The sequence below is a fragment of the Danio rerio genome, chromosome 19 (assembly GCF_049306965.1).
Source record: "Danio rerio strain Tuebingen ecotype United States chromosome 19, GRCz12tu, whole genome shotgun sequence".
In the NCBI taxonomy this organism is placed as follows: Eukaryota; Metazoa; Chordata; class Actinopteri; order Cypriniformes; family Danionidae; genus Danio; species Danio rerio.
Window position 1 is genome coordinate 37,322,156 of NC_133194.1, and position 18,477 is coordinate 37,340,632.

Genomic DNA, 18,477 nt, shown 5'->3' on the forward strand with positions numbered 1-18,477 from the left:
CCTAGTGAGCATCACTAACTAGCAAACCTTAAACAACACCCTTAAAAGATGCAGCTCCCGTCACAAGACAAAACCAACCTGCAATTCAATTAGCATGGACCGTCCATCCATTAATTCTCCAAACCGCTTGTCCTCAGTAGGGTGGAATGGAGCAAGATAATCTAATGATGTCAGATCTAAAGCCTTCTGCAGACTGTGCAATTTCAGCAATCTTATGAGATCCTCACAAATTACATTCTGCAACTTGGATGTAACAAACTTGGGTATGACATGTTTGTAGACTGCTATGATGATGATGATACCTAATGATGAATCATATAAGCTATGATGCAATTTAATATACTGTAGACTAGAGGAATAAAACATATGAGCGTATGCTTGCGGCAAATAAACAGAGCAAGATCAGGGTTCTGAAACAAGTCAAGGTGTGAAAGCACCTTTAGCTTTAAAAGACATAAGTTTTGCTACAGTTACACCTTCCGTCCACACTATACCCTGGAGTTTTTGTGCCCTGAAAACACAGCACACTGAAATGATTGACAGCCGCGTATTAACATGTCTCCATAGTAATGCATATAATCATATCCACAAGAAAGGACGTGCGCAAAACAACTGGGGTTAAACAATCTATTTATCTATCTCTTTGTGATCAGCAGCACCTTAAGAATGAGTTTTACAAGGTTAAAACGTTTCTAAAACAGTGCTTGTTTGCAATAGAGTAAAATAACTTCGTAATTTTTCAGAACAGCCACATGTCAGTGCAATTATAAAAAAAAAAAAAAGACGCTTCAGTCCCGGTTCATGGACTTCTATCAGGTTTATTTGTACAATAATATAGCAGATGTCCATACAGCAGTGGATATTAATGTGTATCCTGTCACATTTGTCATGCAAAAACATGGCAAAGCTAAACACAATTGTCTGTGTGTTTGTGCATGTATGTGTCCCCGTAGATGTACGCAAACTTTAAAACGACATTATGTGTGACTCGTTGTAGAAAGGCTTGAATTAACTCCACAAAAATTCCATTAAATAACCGTTGGTAAAGTTCTTGCTATAGTAAAGGAGATCTGCTTCATTCTTTTATGTCACTTCGCTGCTTATGCGCGAGATGCAGCAGGAGAAGCACCCATCATAGCTACAAAGTCAAAAAGGCTCAAATTTCCAATATACTCAAAGGTATAATAAATAATCAGATGGGTGTTTTGAGCAGAAACTGTACTGACACATTCTGGAGACACAAAAGGCTTACCTACATCTTGAAAAAAAAGGGCAAAATAGGTGCCCAAAGAACAGACTTTGCAAGTTTCATATGGAAAACAAACTCCCAAGGACACATCAGGTAAATCTGCAAAGGGAACAGTGTAGGCTACTTTAGAGCGTCATTCACATTACCCTGGATACATTGTTGCATCTCAACAATAAAAAAAAAACATGATATAAGGAACTGCCAATTTTCATTTTGATATTAACTTAACAGACACTCAAATATTTATATAAAAACAGAGCCTATAACATAACTACCTCCTTTCATTTTCTTCGAAAAATATGAAACATATCCTCTCTTTTGCTGAATATCAGTTTTAATAATCAATAATGGCCATAATACAATGTTTATACAATATAGATAGAAAAGGCAAGCAATCAGTCAATATGCAGAATCAGTGTACGTGGTTACATAAATTAATATTAACTTATCTTTGTGCTCAGCCAAAACACATTATCTGAGAACAAATAATAGATTCAAAACACCAAAGAGTTGATAGTTAGAGACAAGATGATTTAAATATCATGTTTAACAACTATAGTGAGATGAAATCCAGCGGTTTATACTAGATAAACTGTCAGACCTGCGCTGCTCTCATCTGGGGAGGTGTGCTCAAAACACCCGCTGACTGCCTGGAGCTCAGATGTCCGCATCTGCTGCAGTGCATACCAGTGAGTGTGTGGTCACGTGATTCGAGTTTTTAGTGCTATAGTGTGGACAGAGAGTTGTTCATGCTAGGTGAAACGCCAGTGTGGTCTCGGATTGTTTTCATTCTAAAACACAGTTTTAAAACAAAAGCATATCATTGTAAAAGGGGCCTAAGTTGCATATCTTTAACTTGATGTGCACCACAGTGTTTAAAATGGCAGCGTGTACACTTATTTAATCAAACAGGGCTAGCAATCTGATGTACCTTAGGGCGCACTCTCAAAATGCTATCTGAACCGTGACCAGGCCCATTTCCTGGATCGTTTGAATAGTGTGAGTGCTCTGAATCGGGCTTAGGCACGGTTCAGTTGGCCTGCCCTGGCATGGTTGGAAGAGGTGTGCCAGAGCACAGTTCACTTATAGTGTACGAGAGAAAAGCGCACGTGAGCCCGAAACTGAAGACGAGACGTGACTTTTAAGGGACTTTTTCATATGGATTTATTATCATTCTTCCAGTTTAATGAACGCAAACCCCTTATTGCACGACCGCTGCACCTTCAGCAAACCTCCTAATTACTGCAGCACAAGGACTTTATGATTGTTTATGAGCGTCAAAAGTGGCTGATCTGTTTGGCGAAATATTTGACTGCGTGTTACTGCATCTTGAACATCTAAAATGATATAACCAATATAGCATTGATATCATCAATGATGTAAGCTTGCTCGGGCCCGAATGCAATGTGAGGGTGGGCCGTCGAGGGAGACAAGCATGCTTCAGCCCGGTTCAAGACAACTGTACATAGTGCGAGTATGCCTATACACTATGATACAGGAACACCATTAAGGAGCAAGACTGAAAAAAATATCACATCCGTTTCACATTGGTCATCTGGAATAGCTCAACATTTTATAATGTATACCTAGTATAGCATGTGCAGGGTTTCGAAATGACAATACTTGTTCATGTGATAATCACATGGACACAGATTTCTCACAGATGCTTTCAAACCAAAACACCATGTGCTTCAAAACAGCATGCATATGGTATGTGTAGTTGTCACCATCACCATGGTGAAACCTGATATATTTTAATGAGAAATGGAAATCCGCAGCTGTCTGCTGTCCACCTACAGTAGCAAAATTATATAGTTTGTGTACTATAACTACAGACTGCAGGTTACAATCATACTACAGCAGCAAGTACTGCATGGAACACTTCAATCCAGTTCAACAGAGCTCGGACGTGTTTCCAACCCAATCAATCCAATGGTTTCTGCAAACACAATCAATGGACCACATGCATCAAAATTTATGACCAAAGCACTCTAAAAGTAAATAAGATTAAAAAAAAAATACCAGCCAAGTCTAAAGAGAAAAGTGTTAATGTTTAAGCAAGCATGCACAAAATTGCCAAAATGTTAAACTGTTATGACAGCAATGCTACAATCGCCATAAGCATGATGCCAAATTTTAAAAAAATTACACTAAACAAAATATGCACAGATAACGTTTGAGGTTTTCATTATATTTTATCTAAACAAATGCTTTGAACTTGAGTCTCTGAGTGTACTAAAACAGAAGTTTACATACTCTCTCAGAAAAATAACCTGCAACAGTTTCCCTATTAAGGTAAAGTTCACATTTGTTCAATGACAGCTTGTGGCACGCTCCTTATATTGTTTACTGTGGTACTTTGAATATTCAGTCTGAAATGACATGACGTCAAAACAACATTAGCACTATATATTTGACTGTGAACAATGTTGTACTTTGATAGTCATCGGCTGATAATATGATTTCACTATTTAAAATTTGCAAAGAAAACTTTTCTAAAATTATTTTATCAAAGAGAAAGTCTGAATGTGCTAATATAAAATCAAATTTACCTTAATTAAACAATATGCACAAATAACCTTTTGTGTTTTAATTACATTTTATCCAAACAAATACCTTGAACTTGAGACTCCGAGTGTACTGAAACATAAGCAAAAAATATACATAATAACCTGTAACAAAGATTCACTTCTTGTTTATTCAGCATGTGATCCTGCCAAACACAAACAACAAACTCCACTGGCATTAAATGACTATGGCAACCCTATTTTCCCGTAAAATACAATGATTACTACAATAATTGCTAATTAAACTGAAACTAGTGCCACCACTACCACCTAAAAAGCAATTAAGACAAAAGCAGACTGAAGCTTCATAGGCAATGTAAACTTTAAAACAGCAGCAATGTTTTTATCTCTTGCCGAAACTCTGCTGTTGTAATTAAGGGTTCTGGTTAACCTTTACACAAAACACGGAAAAGTAGTTTTTTTTCCAAAGCCCACAAAGGAAGATTGACTGTGGGTTTTGCATGATTAATAACCCAGCAGAGAAGTTTTTGTAATCCAGACTCACCTGAGACACGAGCGGGATGAGCGTTTGCTCCACCGAGCGAGTTTGGATCTCCAACCCGCAATCAAAGTTCCCACCGCCGCACGGAGACGAAGCCATTCCCGCCGATCCGACCCCCGCTGGAGCTCACAACAACACCGAGTTTGCTGGTCTCCCAATGCCGCAAGCGTGTGTTAGGTTTAGTTCAAAAGCAGGCGATGAGAGCGCTAAAATCCACGGGCACTCGCTCCTGAATGACGGACTGCTCATGTACATGCAATATAGCAAACTACAAGCACAGAAGTGAGTGAGTGACTGCTGCAGCCACTGGCGAGTCAGTATCCGACACAGAGAGAGAGAGAGAGAGAGAGACAGACAAACGCACACACATACACACGCACGCGCGCGAACTCAATCTGAATTGTATCCCAAAATGTTTATTAAATATACAGTTCATTATTATTTGTTTTTATAAGTTTATCCTAAATGTTGATTGTTGAATAGACTTTTTATTACTATGGTTTTACCCTAAAATGTTAATTGTTTATATACTGTTTATCATCATTGTTTTATCCTAAATGTCGATAGTTAAATAGACTGTTTATTATTATGGTTTTATCCTAAAATGTTAATTGTTTATATACGGTTTATCATTATTGTTCCATCCTAAAATGTTAATTGTTAATCTGTTTATAATTATTGTTTTATCTTAAAATGTTTATTGTTAAATAGATTGTTAATTATTGTTTTTATCAATACTATTATGTCATTTGTTTTCATGTGTACTCTTTAATGTAAACATCACAAATGCTTTGGCAATACAGATGTAACATTTGTCATGCCAATAAAGCATGTTTGGATATGCTGGATAAGTTGGCAGTTCATTCCACTGTGGCACCACTGATGAATAAAGGGACTAAGCTGAAGGAAAATGAATAATAGAGCTAGTTATTAGACAATATTAGAGACAATATTAGAGACACATTGGTCAATACACCATTTAGATATAAAAGTGATGTCCAAATTATCAATCAACTTATAATATATGCATATTCTATTTTATTACAGGATTTTATAAGTTCCTTAAACACCAAAATAACACCAGTCAACCACGGACTGAAAGAAAGAGTGAGAGAGAGAGAGATAACAGAGACTTTTCAAGCTATTTTAATAACAGAAATATTAAAGCATCAAACAGTAATTATCATCACACTATTTAACTTCAGGTCAAATAAATAAAAAAATAAATATTTTAAAAACAATTACCAAATTAAAAACTAATATTAAATTAAAGCTGTAGTTCATCTCAATGAAAAATTGCCATTAAAAGGATAGTTCACACACAGATTAAAACTCGTTCACCATTTATTCTCCCTGTAGTGGTTTTGAACCCTCATGAAAGTTCAGACTTTGCAAGTTTAATATGGAAAACAAACTCCTGAGGACACATCTGGTAAATCCTCAAATGGAACAGTGTACTTTATAACGTCATTCACATCAGCCTGGATACGCTGTTGCATCTCAACAATAAAATGAAGACATGACATAAGGAACTGCCTATTTTTGTTTTGATATTACTTAACAGACACTAAAAATATTGATGCATGTAGCTACATATTTATATAATCGTCATATTCACATTATACATATTCATTAAAAAAACAGAGCCTATAACATAATGACTTTATGACTTTTTTTTCTTTTTTTCTTTTTTATTGAACACGAAATATTTTTTTAATTGACTTCCATAGGAAAAACAAATAATATGGAAGCCAATTTTTTAAAATAACGATAGCAGAATTTTCAATTTTGAGTGAACCATTCCTTTAATATACCTTGTAAAGTTTTTTCTTTAATAAAACATCAAAAACCATGGTTTGTAATCATACATAAAACACAATTCAATTACAATCAGCACTTTAAGAGTTAAAAAACATTAAAAAAAAAAATTTGCCATGCAATTTTTATAATTATATTTCATTTACAAAAAAATATTGTTTTGTATTTTATGAATTACCAGTGATTTCAACCCAAAAATAATAATAATTTTGTATGGACAGGGGGCGGACTTAGGGTTTTTTAAATTTAGGGGCCCTAAGCAATTCCATGTATGGGGCCCTAGCATTAAAAAAAAACAAGCTGCACGTTAAAAAGTATATACTGTTATATAATATTTTAAGTATATTTGATATATTTTAATATTTAAAGGAACCGTTAGCTTTCTAATGTAAAATTAAAATAAATACATTCACAAATTATAAAAAAAAAACAAGTTCACAAACTATTTAGAGCCGAGTAGTCCGAACTTGTCTCAACACACCTGCGCAGATGTTCCAGAAAGCCTAGTATGAGCTTAGGTTTGTCTGATTAGGGTTGGAACTAAACTTTGCAGGACACCGGCACTCCAGGACCAAGTTTGGGCACCAAAATGTACAGTTAATTACCCATTTTTGTGATGGTGTTACTAAAATCTCTGTTCTTGTGAAGAACATCAAGAAAAGAATAAACAGTCCATTTAAATTGTTACCTTTAAACAGAGGAGAAGCATATTCGTTTGACTGTACCAGGGAAATACTTCACTTTACCAGTGCAAAAACATTCGCCATCGATATGCAGAGGAATGATCTGTTCTCAATGCTGCATGTCACTGTGCTGCCTTTGAGTGCTCTGAGGTCGCAGCATCACCCGATCGTTGCAAAGAGTAAGAGGGAGAGGGGGCGATGAAGAGCACTGGGGGGTGGTGGGGGGTTTTTGCACACTGAAGAGCGGGAGGTGGGGGCGGTGGGGATGCGGGGCACTTCAGATTATTTGGGAAGGGCACTTTCTATTTAAGACTAAAAAGGGCATGTGCACTGCACAGGTTGAGCCCTATATGTGCACGTGCCTGGCACAGACACATAAGAGTCTTTAAAAATGTCCAGTAACATCTAAAAACATTCCCTATAGTCACTTTTTTTTTTTTTTGCCACTAGGGGAATCTGAAAAGTCGCTAAGTTGCTAACACTGGCTGGTAGTGTCTTTGATGGAAGCGCTCACACCTCATGCATGTGCAGTAAGGAAGGAACGTTTCATTATTCATGGATGCCCCCAGTTTTGAAAAGAAGTAATAACGTTAAAAATCTTAACGGTTCTAGACAGTTTTATCAATATATTATAGAAAATGTAAAGAACTGTGTGATAAATAGGCTTCTTGGCATTGGTCGGGGGGGCCCCTAATTCCTCGGGGGCCTAAAGAGCTGCTAACCTTGCTTGTGGGTTAAGTCCGCCCATGTGTATGGAGAAAAATAAATCACATTCTGTAAATCTTAAATGATCTAAGGTTAAGTAGATTAAAAGCAAAACTATCCCTTTAAAATGTTTAAACTTTCCCTCCAATACAATTTTTCCCTCCAATTTTCATTGCACACAAATGCAAACTTTGGTAATAAGAAAAATCAGTGAGAAGGATAAGGGTGAACAGTTTCACTGTCTTGCAAAAAATATTCCGTTACACAATGCGTATGCTGCAACTGTTGCGATTTGAATGAATAATCCCATAACTAAGGTGCATAATGTATTTCCACACATCTTAAACCAGCTCGACAACATGCTGTGCATTTCTGTGCTGCTGCTGAAGTAACAATAGTCTATTTATTAAATGCTAATTGAAGTTACTAATCTCATCACAAATGCAGAGCGTGCCCCAAATTTCTCAGCCTGAGATTTCCTTTCTTTTAGTCTCTTTAGAGTGAAATGTGACGCTTTAAAATACGCTGTGAAACATATTTCTATTTGGTTATGCTCAGAATCAACATTTACAGAAAGAAAGTCACTTCAGAAAGCTGTAAAAACATATCATTAGTGGTGTACTTATGCTTAGAGAATGATTCCTCCAGAGATTTCGTCAATTGAATCCGCACTGACCTACTTCTCAGGAGATTATCGGAATGCTTCAATGTATTGACGTTTTTCAAAGCATCTTCTTTTTGTACTCTGTCCTTAAATAATGTATGCCTCCAATCATGACTGTTCCTGCAATGTGTGAGCTGAGCTGTTTGTGTGTCACGTCCAAGTAACCAGCTTTGTTTAAGTGTACGGTAGTAACTCAAGCTTCCAGGGATGTGTGTTTCCTCTGAGTCATGAGTATCAGGTGACATGAGAACACTTCCTCAAACCAGAGCAGCTGGAGAAGTGGCCAAATAAACTCTGTGGGGAAAAAAACACACAAGGACCATGGGCCTTAAATGTGGTTTATCCTCATCCAGATCAAGCACAGAGGTCTAACACTTTGCAAACTCTAGGCCAAAAAGCTGACAACTCAATTTAATTCAGGTTTACCGGTATAATACTTTTCACAATAATTATTGTTTAAAAGCAGCTTTACAGAAGGTGCACATTATTGCATTCTTAAACAAAAGCCGCGATTATTAGCCCTCCTGTTATTTTTATATTTTGAAATATTTCCTAAATTATGCTTAACTAAGCAAGGAATTTTTCCACAATATTTCCTATAATATTTTTTTCTTCTGAAAAAGTCTATTTGTTTTATTTCGGCAAGATTACAAACAGTTTTTAATTCGTAAAAAAATCTATTTCAATGTCAAAATTACTAAGCAAAAAACAAAAAGAGGAAAATATACAGGTGGGTTCATAATTCAGAGTTGCTAATACTGTATCTGCATAAAATTGACTTTTTTATGAAGTGACATTTATATAATATAATAATATAATATAATATTTTATTCATTCATTTTTTGTCGGCTTAGTCCCTTTATTAATCCGGGGTCGCCACAGCGGAATGAACTGCCAACTTATCCAGCAATTTTTTACGCAGCGGATGCCCTTCCAGCCGCTACCCATCTCTGGGAAACATCCACACACTCATTCACACACACACTCATACACTACGGACAATTTAGCCTACCCAATTCACCTGCACCACATGTCTTTGGACGGTGGGGGAAACCGGAGCACCTGAAGGAAACCCACGCGAAGGCAGGGAGAACATGCAAACTCCACACAGAAACGCAATTTTTCTATTCTATGTAAGATGTCTATTAGATTTTCAATGAAAGACAAAGTTTAGCCTTGTTTTAGCCAAGCTGTCTACATTTAGATGTCTATTAGATGTCTATTAAACACAAAATTGTTTGCTGCGGTTGCGAATGTTTTCATAATTGCTGTGCATAACTAAAGAAATCATGACATAAGTAAGAACACTAGCACAGAAATGAAACTTATTTTTGTAAGTATTTACAGGTACATTAGTGCACTCTCAGAAATAAAGGTATGCAAGCTGTGACTGGGGTGGTATCTTTTTAAAAAGGTACACATTTGTAGTTAAAGGGTCCATATTGGTAGGAACACTTTTATACTTTTTAGGTACTAATATGTACCCTTGAGGTATTAATATGGACCTTTTGAAAAGGTACCACCACAGTGACAGCTTGCATACCTTTATTTTTGAGAGTGTGATATATACAATATTTCTTCAAATGCTATTTATTAATCTAAAAGCAACATCTCTGATCGAGAGCTGGCTGGAATCCATTAGGCATAAACTCGAGTCTATTCATTGATGGTTGAATGGAGGCAGATTTGAATGTTAAATTGAGTTCAAGAAGTGTTTTTTAAATGGATAAAACGATTGGAGAACCTTGGCACATGTCAAGAGGATGTCATTTTAACAAGCAGACTAAGTTGTGATATTTTTATCCAAAAAAAGGAGAAACAGAGATGAATCAACCAACAATAAGTTCCAAAACACGAAGACATGAAAATATGAATCAATATAAAATATATCCCCTCAAACGAAACCAGACATTTGCTTGTGGCTGCATCTATTGAGTGTGTGTCTTCAATAAAACATACTGCTTTTTCTCCTGCACTTTTCCTCCACTCTTTTTAAAAATGCTGACAGCGTTCTCTCCCTTCTGAGTTCCCTCTGTGTTGCTCAGTGCCACAAGACGAGGCAATGCACAGAATGTAGACATCATAAATGAAGGGACTTAGGACAGAGAATGGAAAGTGCAAAGTGAGCACATTCATCACCCTAGAAACATGGATCTGCATTCTAGCAGAGCGTCAGATCCAGAGTGAATCTCTAAGCCCTTCTTTACCCCTTAGTCAAACTGATTACAATAGCCGTCATTTGTGGCCTATTGCTGGCAGACAATCTGATATTCCGAAACTGAAGTGAATGTAAATTGCTTACTGCACTAGAGAGAATCCACCCCGATTAATGCCAGGGCTTTGAATGCAAATGTTTTGACTAATTTTGGTTTGTCATGATCACCAGCGATCCTAACTCTTTAGATCGCTGGGATACACACACAATCACTAACGGACTACAAAACCGACATTTCATGGACTACAACTCCATACATGCACTTTGCTCACACACACATGTTCCTCATCCTGACTGATTGCACACACACCATCGGAGGATTGTCAAGGACTGATTACACACACTATTTAAGCAGCACACACACTCACTCCATTTGCTGGGTCTTTTTGCATTTTGTGACATTACAATGCTTTTCCTTTGTCTTGTTATGCCATGTGTTTACCTTTGCCTTGTTAATCTGTTCATCCCCGCCTACCACCAGCCTTCTGATCTGTCGCCAGTTACTTCGACTTTGTTTCTGAATTGCCTGCATATGTCTGTTCCCCTGTTTTGACCGTTGCTTGCCTGACCTCCTCAATAAACCTGCATGTGAATCTGAACTCAGTTGTCAGTGTCACATTCCTCGGTTACAGTTTATTATGAATGTTTTCAGGGTGGAGGATGGAGAAGATCGCCTTCTCAGCATAAAGCCAGCTGAAGTTTACTCAACCCTCAGGCAGCAAAAAACATCTTGCTGCTTATAAAGCTCTTGTTTTGCATTTGTAATGAGACATAATCATCAATGAAAAAAGCATATGGTCCGCCTGCCTGTAAACTTAAATACAGACTCAAGTGCACATTAGCTTTATGGATGTGTCTGTGTTTACTTGACAGCGTGTTAGTGTAACAGAGGTCAGCTGAAAGTGCTGTGCAGGTAAACCTCATTCCTCTGAACCTGAAAACGTGCTCTAGTGACAGCCACTATAGAGGCCATGGTCTTTAAACTCTTTGGCTGCGTCCGAAACTGCCTACTACTAAGTAGGTACTGCGTTTGAATTTAAACATACTACTCGGCCGTTAGAAAAGTATGTTCTATACAGTATGAACGTGAAAAGTATGAATGGAATTCAGACGTACTACATCCGTCATTTTGTCATGATCACGTGACCTACCAGTATCAATTGCGTCGCTTAACTCCCATTCATGAATTCGCTCGCGGGGCATCATGGGATAGCACAGCATGCATGGAAGGCGCACTCTAGAATCTCACCGGAAGTAGTAAGTCATCATGGTTCTTCTCGCATACTGATTTTCGAATTCTATGAATTCGGACATACTACTCGGCTCACATACTGATTTTAGCGTACTATATAGTATGGAAGTGTGCTGTTTCGGACGCATCGCCAGTTAGAGCAACCGCCTCCCATGCGGAGAGTCGCTGGTTCAATCCCAGCTTGGACCGGGTTGGGTGGTGTAGGATTGGCAGGGTTACTTTGGTGCCGTGACCTGGATAGGAATGAGCTTTTGGGGGGGTGAGTGTAACAGAGGCCAGCCAGGGAAGTGTGGTCCAGGTAAAACTCACTCCTCTGAACCCAAAAGGTGCTATAGTGACAGAAACCAGAGGCCATGGACTTTAGCCTCATTGTTAGAGCAATCGACTCTCATGTGAAGAGTCGCTGGTTTTGATCTCAGCTCGGAATGCATTTGGTAGTGTAGGACCGGCAGAGTTAAATTAGCAATGAAAATATGTGACCCCAGATGTCACCGCAGTACGACACAATCCCCCTTTGGTGATTCAGTGTAGATTAAAATTAGAAAACCATTTACAAACTCTCATAGTGTTCTACTGCAGAAAACAACCCCTAAACCAGGGGTCACCAATCCTGGTCCTGGAGGCCCGGTGTCCCTTCAGGGTTTAGCTCCAACTTGCCTCAACACACCTGCCTGGATGGTTCAAGTATACCTAGTAAGACCTTGATTAGCTGTTTAGGTGTGTTTGATTAGAGTTGGAGCTAAAATCTGCAGGACACCGGCCCTCCAAGAACAAGTTTGGTGACCACTGCCCTAAACCATGAATCTTCCACATCCACCTTAAACACTGACTTCTGTAGTGTTTCTCCAGTTCCAATGCTTTTTAATGGGCTCACCTAACCCCACCCCTAACCCTACATGTCACAGTGACGTCACTAGCTCCATTGTGTCTGACATCGCTGAGTGATGCAGTCTCAGCTTGCATCATAAAGGCTGCATCCAGATACTATTGCCCCAGTTTGATTATAAAGATAATCATCTCATTCATAGTATTTAAAAAACAGTGGGTGAGAAGTAGTTAGTTAGTTAGTTAGTTAGTTAGTTAGTTAGTTAGTTAGTTAGTTAGTTAGTTAGTTAGTTTTAGTTACTTTATTTATCCTCGTAGGGAAATTTTATTTGCAGCATGCACTCACAAAGACATCTGACATTTCACATTTGGCATTTATATAAATAAATCATATAAAAACATAGTACCCCTACTCTAAACAAATTTCCAGTTAACTAGCCATAAACTGCTACTGAGAGAGGAGGAATTTTAAAACTTGATTGCTTGAGGTATAAATGATAATTTTGTCCAATTTCTTACATATCTGGGAAAACAATATCGACTACCTGATGGTAACAATTAGAAGGTGTATGATAAAGGATGTCTCTTATCATTTACAATCACGATAGTCTTATTTAGTACTTTGTACTTTCTTTGTAAATACTACCAATGCTCTTTAGCTTTATTCCCAACAACTTACTAGCTGTTGTTACCACCTTCCCCAGTGACCTCGTCTGGGCCTCAGCAGCATTTCCATACCAACAGATCACATAAAATGTTACAATACTTTTCATAAAAGTACTATAAAACATAATCAACAATGTATTGTCAACATTAAAAGACAATATTGTCTTTAAGAAGTACATTATCTGTTAAGGCTTTTTCCTTATACAGTCTGTCCATACATCCCACTTAACTTTAATTAAGTATCTACTACTTCCAGCAATATTCTTAACAGCACATTTCAAAAGACACTTCAATATCCCTTAAGGCAGTGGGAGAGAATTCATGAATGGGACTGTAATATCTCAGCTCAACTGTTATACTGGGATATCTTCTGGCATTAATGTTTATGAATACGGTACCGCCAGAGATAGTTAGTGAAGCAGAATTTGGAGTACTCGGAAACATCCATACACTCTCATTCACACACTTACACTATGGGCAATTTAGTTTCTCCAATTCACCTACAGCACATGTCTTTGGACTTGTGGGGGACACTGAAGCACCCAGAAGAAATCCACGCCAACACAGGAAGAACATGCAAACTCAACACAGAAAAGCCAACTGACTTAGCCGGAACTCGAACCAGCGACCTTCTTGCTGTGAGGCGACAGCGCTAAACACTGAGCCACGGTGTGCTGACACAGCCACTATGAAACATAATTTTTTTACAGTTAGGTAGCATTTTAACATTCATATGTAATGCTTGTCAGCTCTGATAACCTTGTGGGCATCCGCTGTGTAAAACATATGCTGGATAAGTTTGCGGTTCATTCCGCTGTGGTGACCCCTTATGAATAAAGTAACTAAGCTGGAGAAAAATGAATAAATTAATCGTACTTTTAAACATACAGTATGTAACTCTCAAACCAAGAGTTTATGAATTACATCTAGCCCGTTCAAAGTGTGTGTGTGTTAGCCGGGTTTTTGTACATATGAAACAAAATGTCCTCACAGAAATAGTTACCTGAAATTACCTTCACTGTGCAAATTATTATCATATTAACCATGATAACTAATTAATTATGTTTAGTAGAGGACAGAAAATATCACAGATCAGTATCAAAAATAATGGAAAATTCCTTCCATCAGTGTGTGTTTGAGTGTGTGAGTGTGAGTGTTTTGAACAGACAGAGGTGGAAGTGTGCATCTTCCATTCATATGGAGTTTGACCTCACATACCTGCTCAGCCACCTCTGTGAGCCATAAAGATAATTATCTTCTGTCTCTAAAGCAAGACAAATCATGTGGTTTTGTTACAATCGAGGAAAAAGCATAAAAAAGCGAGAAACAGGTACATGATGCCTCTGATTGTGACAGATTAAAATGCTGAATGACAGTTTTAAGACCAGAATGTTCTGGAACATTTCTGACATTTCGTTGTAAAATGCTTCACACCAGGTTGTGCAAGCCATCATGTCCAGAGGAAATATGGCGAACTGCAGATAACCTTTTCATCCTCAGAGGATAAATTGTCGACCTTTTACATTCTGAAGCAACTAGCAATCAGACAAAATACATATTAATACAAATACAAGCAGATACCAAAATAAGGCCAACACACCAAAGACAAGTGCAAACTATTGGTTATTTTTAAAATGAATAATTGAAAAACGTTTTACTTTTTATTGTACTTCAAATGATTTTTAATGTTAAATGAGTAAAAACCTTATGATTTGAGAGAAATTGGCGGAAGTATAAAGATGTAAAACAACAATTAATTAGCATTTGGGTTGCACTGTGGTACTTGAATACATTTGTTTAATACGTCCTTTCATGATTTTTGTTCGAAATATGCTTGAAAAGACTTTTTAGATTATAGACTACTGTATTTTCAAACTTGACTATATCTTACTGAGTTTCTTTTGTAAATAATAGCAAAAATATGTACAATTATGATTTATTTGTTCTGAAAAACAAAGACAAAATTAAACAGAACATATTCTAATATAGAGTCAAGTCTGAAGGCAAATTCTGACTTAAAGTTAAAACTGTTATTTAACCAGCAAATTCTTTTTTGACCGGAAATGATAATAAGATGATGTACAAGAGGCATCATTGTGAGAAAAAAAAAAAAACATTTCTCAGCTTTTATTTACATTGGAACAACTTAGAATTTGTCATGGGTATGAATACTTTCGGGTTTGACTGTATGTCATATTATTTCATTATAATTTAGTTTATATTGCTTCAATAATTAAGTGATATAATATTATTTATACACTATTAATAAGTAAACTGATTGGCTGGTTTTAGAAAGTCGACAAGGCTGGCTTTAGAGCAGTTTTGACCACTTCCAGGCTGTTTCCAGGAACAGCTTTTTTTCCCCAGCCCTGTCTCCCTATTGAATTGTGCCTTACAACAATAACCATTGCGCTATTTAATATTGCACACTAAATATAGCATATACTCATTACAGAGTGATGCACATATATTTGTAAATGTACATATCCACTGCACATATAGGAAAATTCTCATATGATTTATTGGTAACACTTTATTTTGATGGTCCATTTGAGTATTAGTAGACTGTCTGCTTAAAATCTGTTGATACTGATCCTTCAACACATTTAACTGACTACTTTACAAGTACATGTCAACTTACACTAACCCTAACCTCAATCCTAACAGCCTAATCCAATAATTATTAGTTGGCATGTAGATGCATTGTAACTTAAAATCAACAACGAACCATCAAAATAAAGTGTGACCAATTTATTGATTATATCATTTAAGATTATTGCTTTGTTTAACAATTAAGAGAATAGGATTGGATTTGCATTGAAAGATCAAATAAAAGTTAAAAGGGTATTTTTTATTTAACATATTACGTTTTTATTTAAGATAATAAATAAAATCATTCCACATAAATCCACAGATTTTTTACAATTCTGTGTGTAAAAAATGTCTGCAGATTCTGTCTGGCCCTACTTATATCTATATCCTGCACTTGCTGTGATTGCACTCATGGTTAGTGTAACCAGTTCGGTTCCAGCAAATGCCCTCACCAACCAGCAGAGGTCCTCATCTCCTGAATATTAATCACATGCCTGGCACTGATTATGCTGCACCTGATTTCAATTAGTATGGTGTTTAAATACCAGCTCAGATCAAGGACTCAGTACGAAGTCTTATTAGCTGCCAAATATTTCTAAGCGTTTCATTGCCTGCCTGCCTGCCTGCCTGCCTGCCTGCCTGCCTGCCTGCCTGCTTGATTATTAATTGTTTGTTGCCTGCCCTGACCAATGCCTGTACCATCGTTCCTGACTGCAAGCTGCCTGCCCTGACCAAAGCCCGTCTCACTGTTACTGACCATAAGTTGCCTGCCCTGACCAAAGCCTGTATTGTTGTTCTTGAGTTTATGCTGTTTGTCCTACTCTCTGTGCCTTGTTGTGTTTTAATAAAAACTTGCAGATGGGTCCACATTCCTTAGAGTCATTATTATAGTTAGACCTAAACTGCATTTTGTTGTCTTACTTGACTTGAACATGTGTAATGACAAAGTTGAACCTAGTCTAAACTAATCTTTTTAGGAGGCTGGTTTTAGCTGATCATTCCAGCTAGTCTTCTAGTAAAACCAGCCTGAAAGTGCCCAAACCCGTATAAAACCAGCCTGGATGACCAGCTAAAACCAGCCCACCTGTTTGGTTTAAGCAATTATATTCCACTAAGGATATTAATATACTTTTTGAAAATATATTTGCCTATTTATTTAGTCTCCTTGTTCTTAAATTTGTGGTCCTTAATCTGTTGCCAGTGGCTAAAAAATTATTAAATCTTTAAATACAAATAGTAATTTCTCATACAATTACAATTTACAATCCTTTCTGACTGAAACAAACTCTCTAAAGTTCCTTATTTCAGAAACCAAGACATTTCTGTAACATAAAGTGCAAGGTTTGATAATAATGAAGAGTCAGAGCACTAATATTTTGAGTTCATCCAGACCCAGGCCTCACGTCATTAATCATCTCGTCTCAAAGGTTCAGAAGCAACCGTAGATTATTGTTCACGATCTTGTCAAGCAGTGAGCGGGAAACCATTTCTGACAAAACTGTCACAGAGCCTTTGCAATCGATGCCTGGCAGCTCGTTTTGGATCGGGCTGTGTGTCTGACAGCTGAGCTCAAATAAGAAGAGGTCTAGTCCTGGTGCTTTACATCTGCTCAGTAAATGAATCTATGCAACTAATTAGTTCACAGATCTAACACAGTTTATAAGCTTCGGCGAGAACAGAGTAATTTATTTTAGATCATTGTAAGGTGCAAAGTAATGTTCCTTTGTTGAATAGGTTGTGACAGGTTTATTGCATGACTGTAGGATCTTCATAACCAGAGGGCTCAGTGATAATCTTCTTTCCCTTTCAAGTGTTTAATGCACGTCCGCAGCAAAGAGAATATCAAGACAGACAGAATCTAGCTTGAGATAAAGGATTCAAATCACAACAGGCATTGCAAGATGAAGCTGTACTGTCTTGTGTTCTTTGTAGGACAATATTTGGTTTATTGTTTATGAAGGCATCTCTATACTGCCTCTGGTAGGATCGAGAGTGATATAAGGGAAATTGAGGTTATGCAATCACACATGGATCACAATAAAAACGTGCACTTTTGATGTTATTGAAGACAGTTTTTAATTCCGTTTCACTGCTGAGTTTCTTATATTTCTAGCTCCATCTTCTGGTGATGCAGTGCCATGATTGTGACAGGCTGTGCTTTTAACGGTACAGTTTAAATCAGAATTATTAATCCCCCTGAATTACCCCTACCCCCCAAACCCCCCACCCCCGTTTACCCCCCCCCCCCCCCCCATTTCTGTTTAATTGAGAGAAGATTGTTCAGCACATTTCTAAACATGATATTGTTAATAACTCATTTCTAATAACTGATTTATTACTTGGCCATGATGACAGTAAATAATATTTCACTAGATATTTTCAAGACACTTCTATACAGCTTATATGTGTGTTTGTGTGTGTGTGTGTGTGTGTGTGTGTGTGTGTGTGTGTGTGTGTGTGTGTGTGTGTGTGTGTGTGTGTGTGTGTGTTTGAATAATTGAGATTTTTTATATTTTGAAAAAAAAAAGAACCCGGAAAAGAACTATAACATCATTTGTTACATTGAGTTTTTGAGTTGCTTTGGAGTTGCATTAGAGTTTGGGTAATTTACAACTATTTAAAATAATCAAATCAACACTGAATTGCTGTGATTGTGGAGAACCTATGGAGCAGTTCTTCTCAGGAGGCCAGACATAAGGTCACATTCCTACTAACCCCCCTCCCCCCCCCCCCCCCCCC

At 37.3% G+C, this 18,477-nt stretch overlaps 1 protein-coding gene across 2 annotated transcripts in view; it reads right to left on the reverse strand.

Moving 5' to 3' along the window:
- Nucleotides 1-4,606, reverse strand: part of ctnnal1 (catenin (cadherin-associated protein), alpha-like 1) — a 124,797-nt gene extending 120,191 nt beyond the window's left edge. Inside the window, exon 1 of one of the 2 annotated variants that reach the window (XR_012394450.1) lies at nucleotides 4,322-4,606. Coding sequence is in view for 1 of the 2 variants with exons in the window: in NM_001144054.1 (NP_001137526.1) it covers nucleotides 4,322-4,417 (96 nt within the window). In the remaining variant the exon portion in view is untranslated. The remainder of the gene's footprint in view (nucleotides 1-4,321) is intronic. The other variant, NM_001144054.1, reaches the window with a different exon arrangement.
- Nucleotides 4,607-18,477: the final 13,871 nt, after the last annotated feature.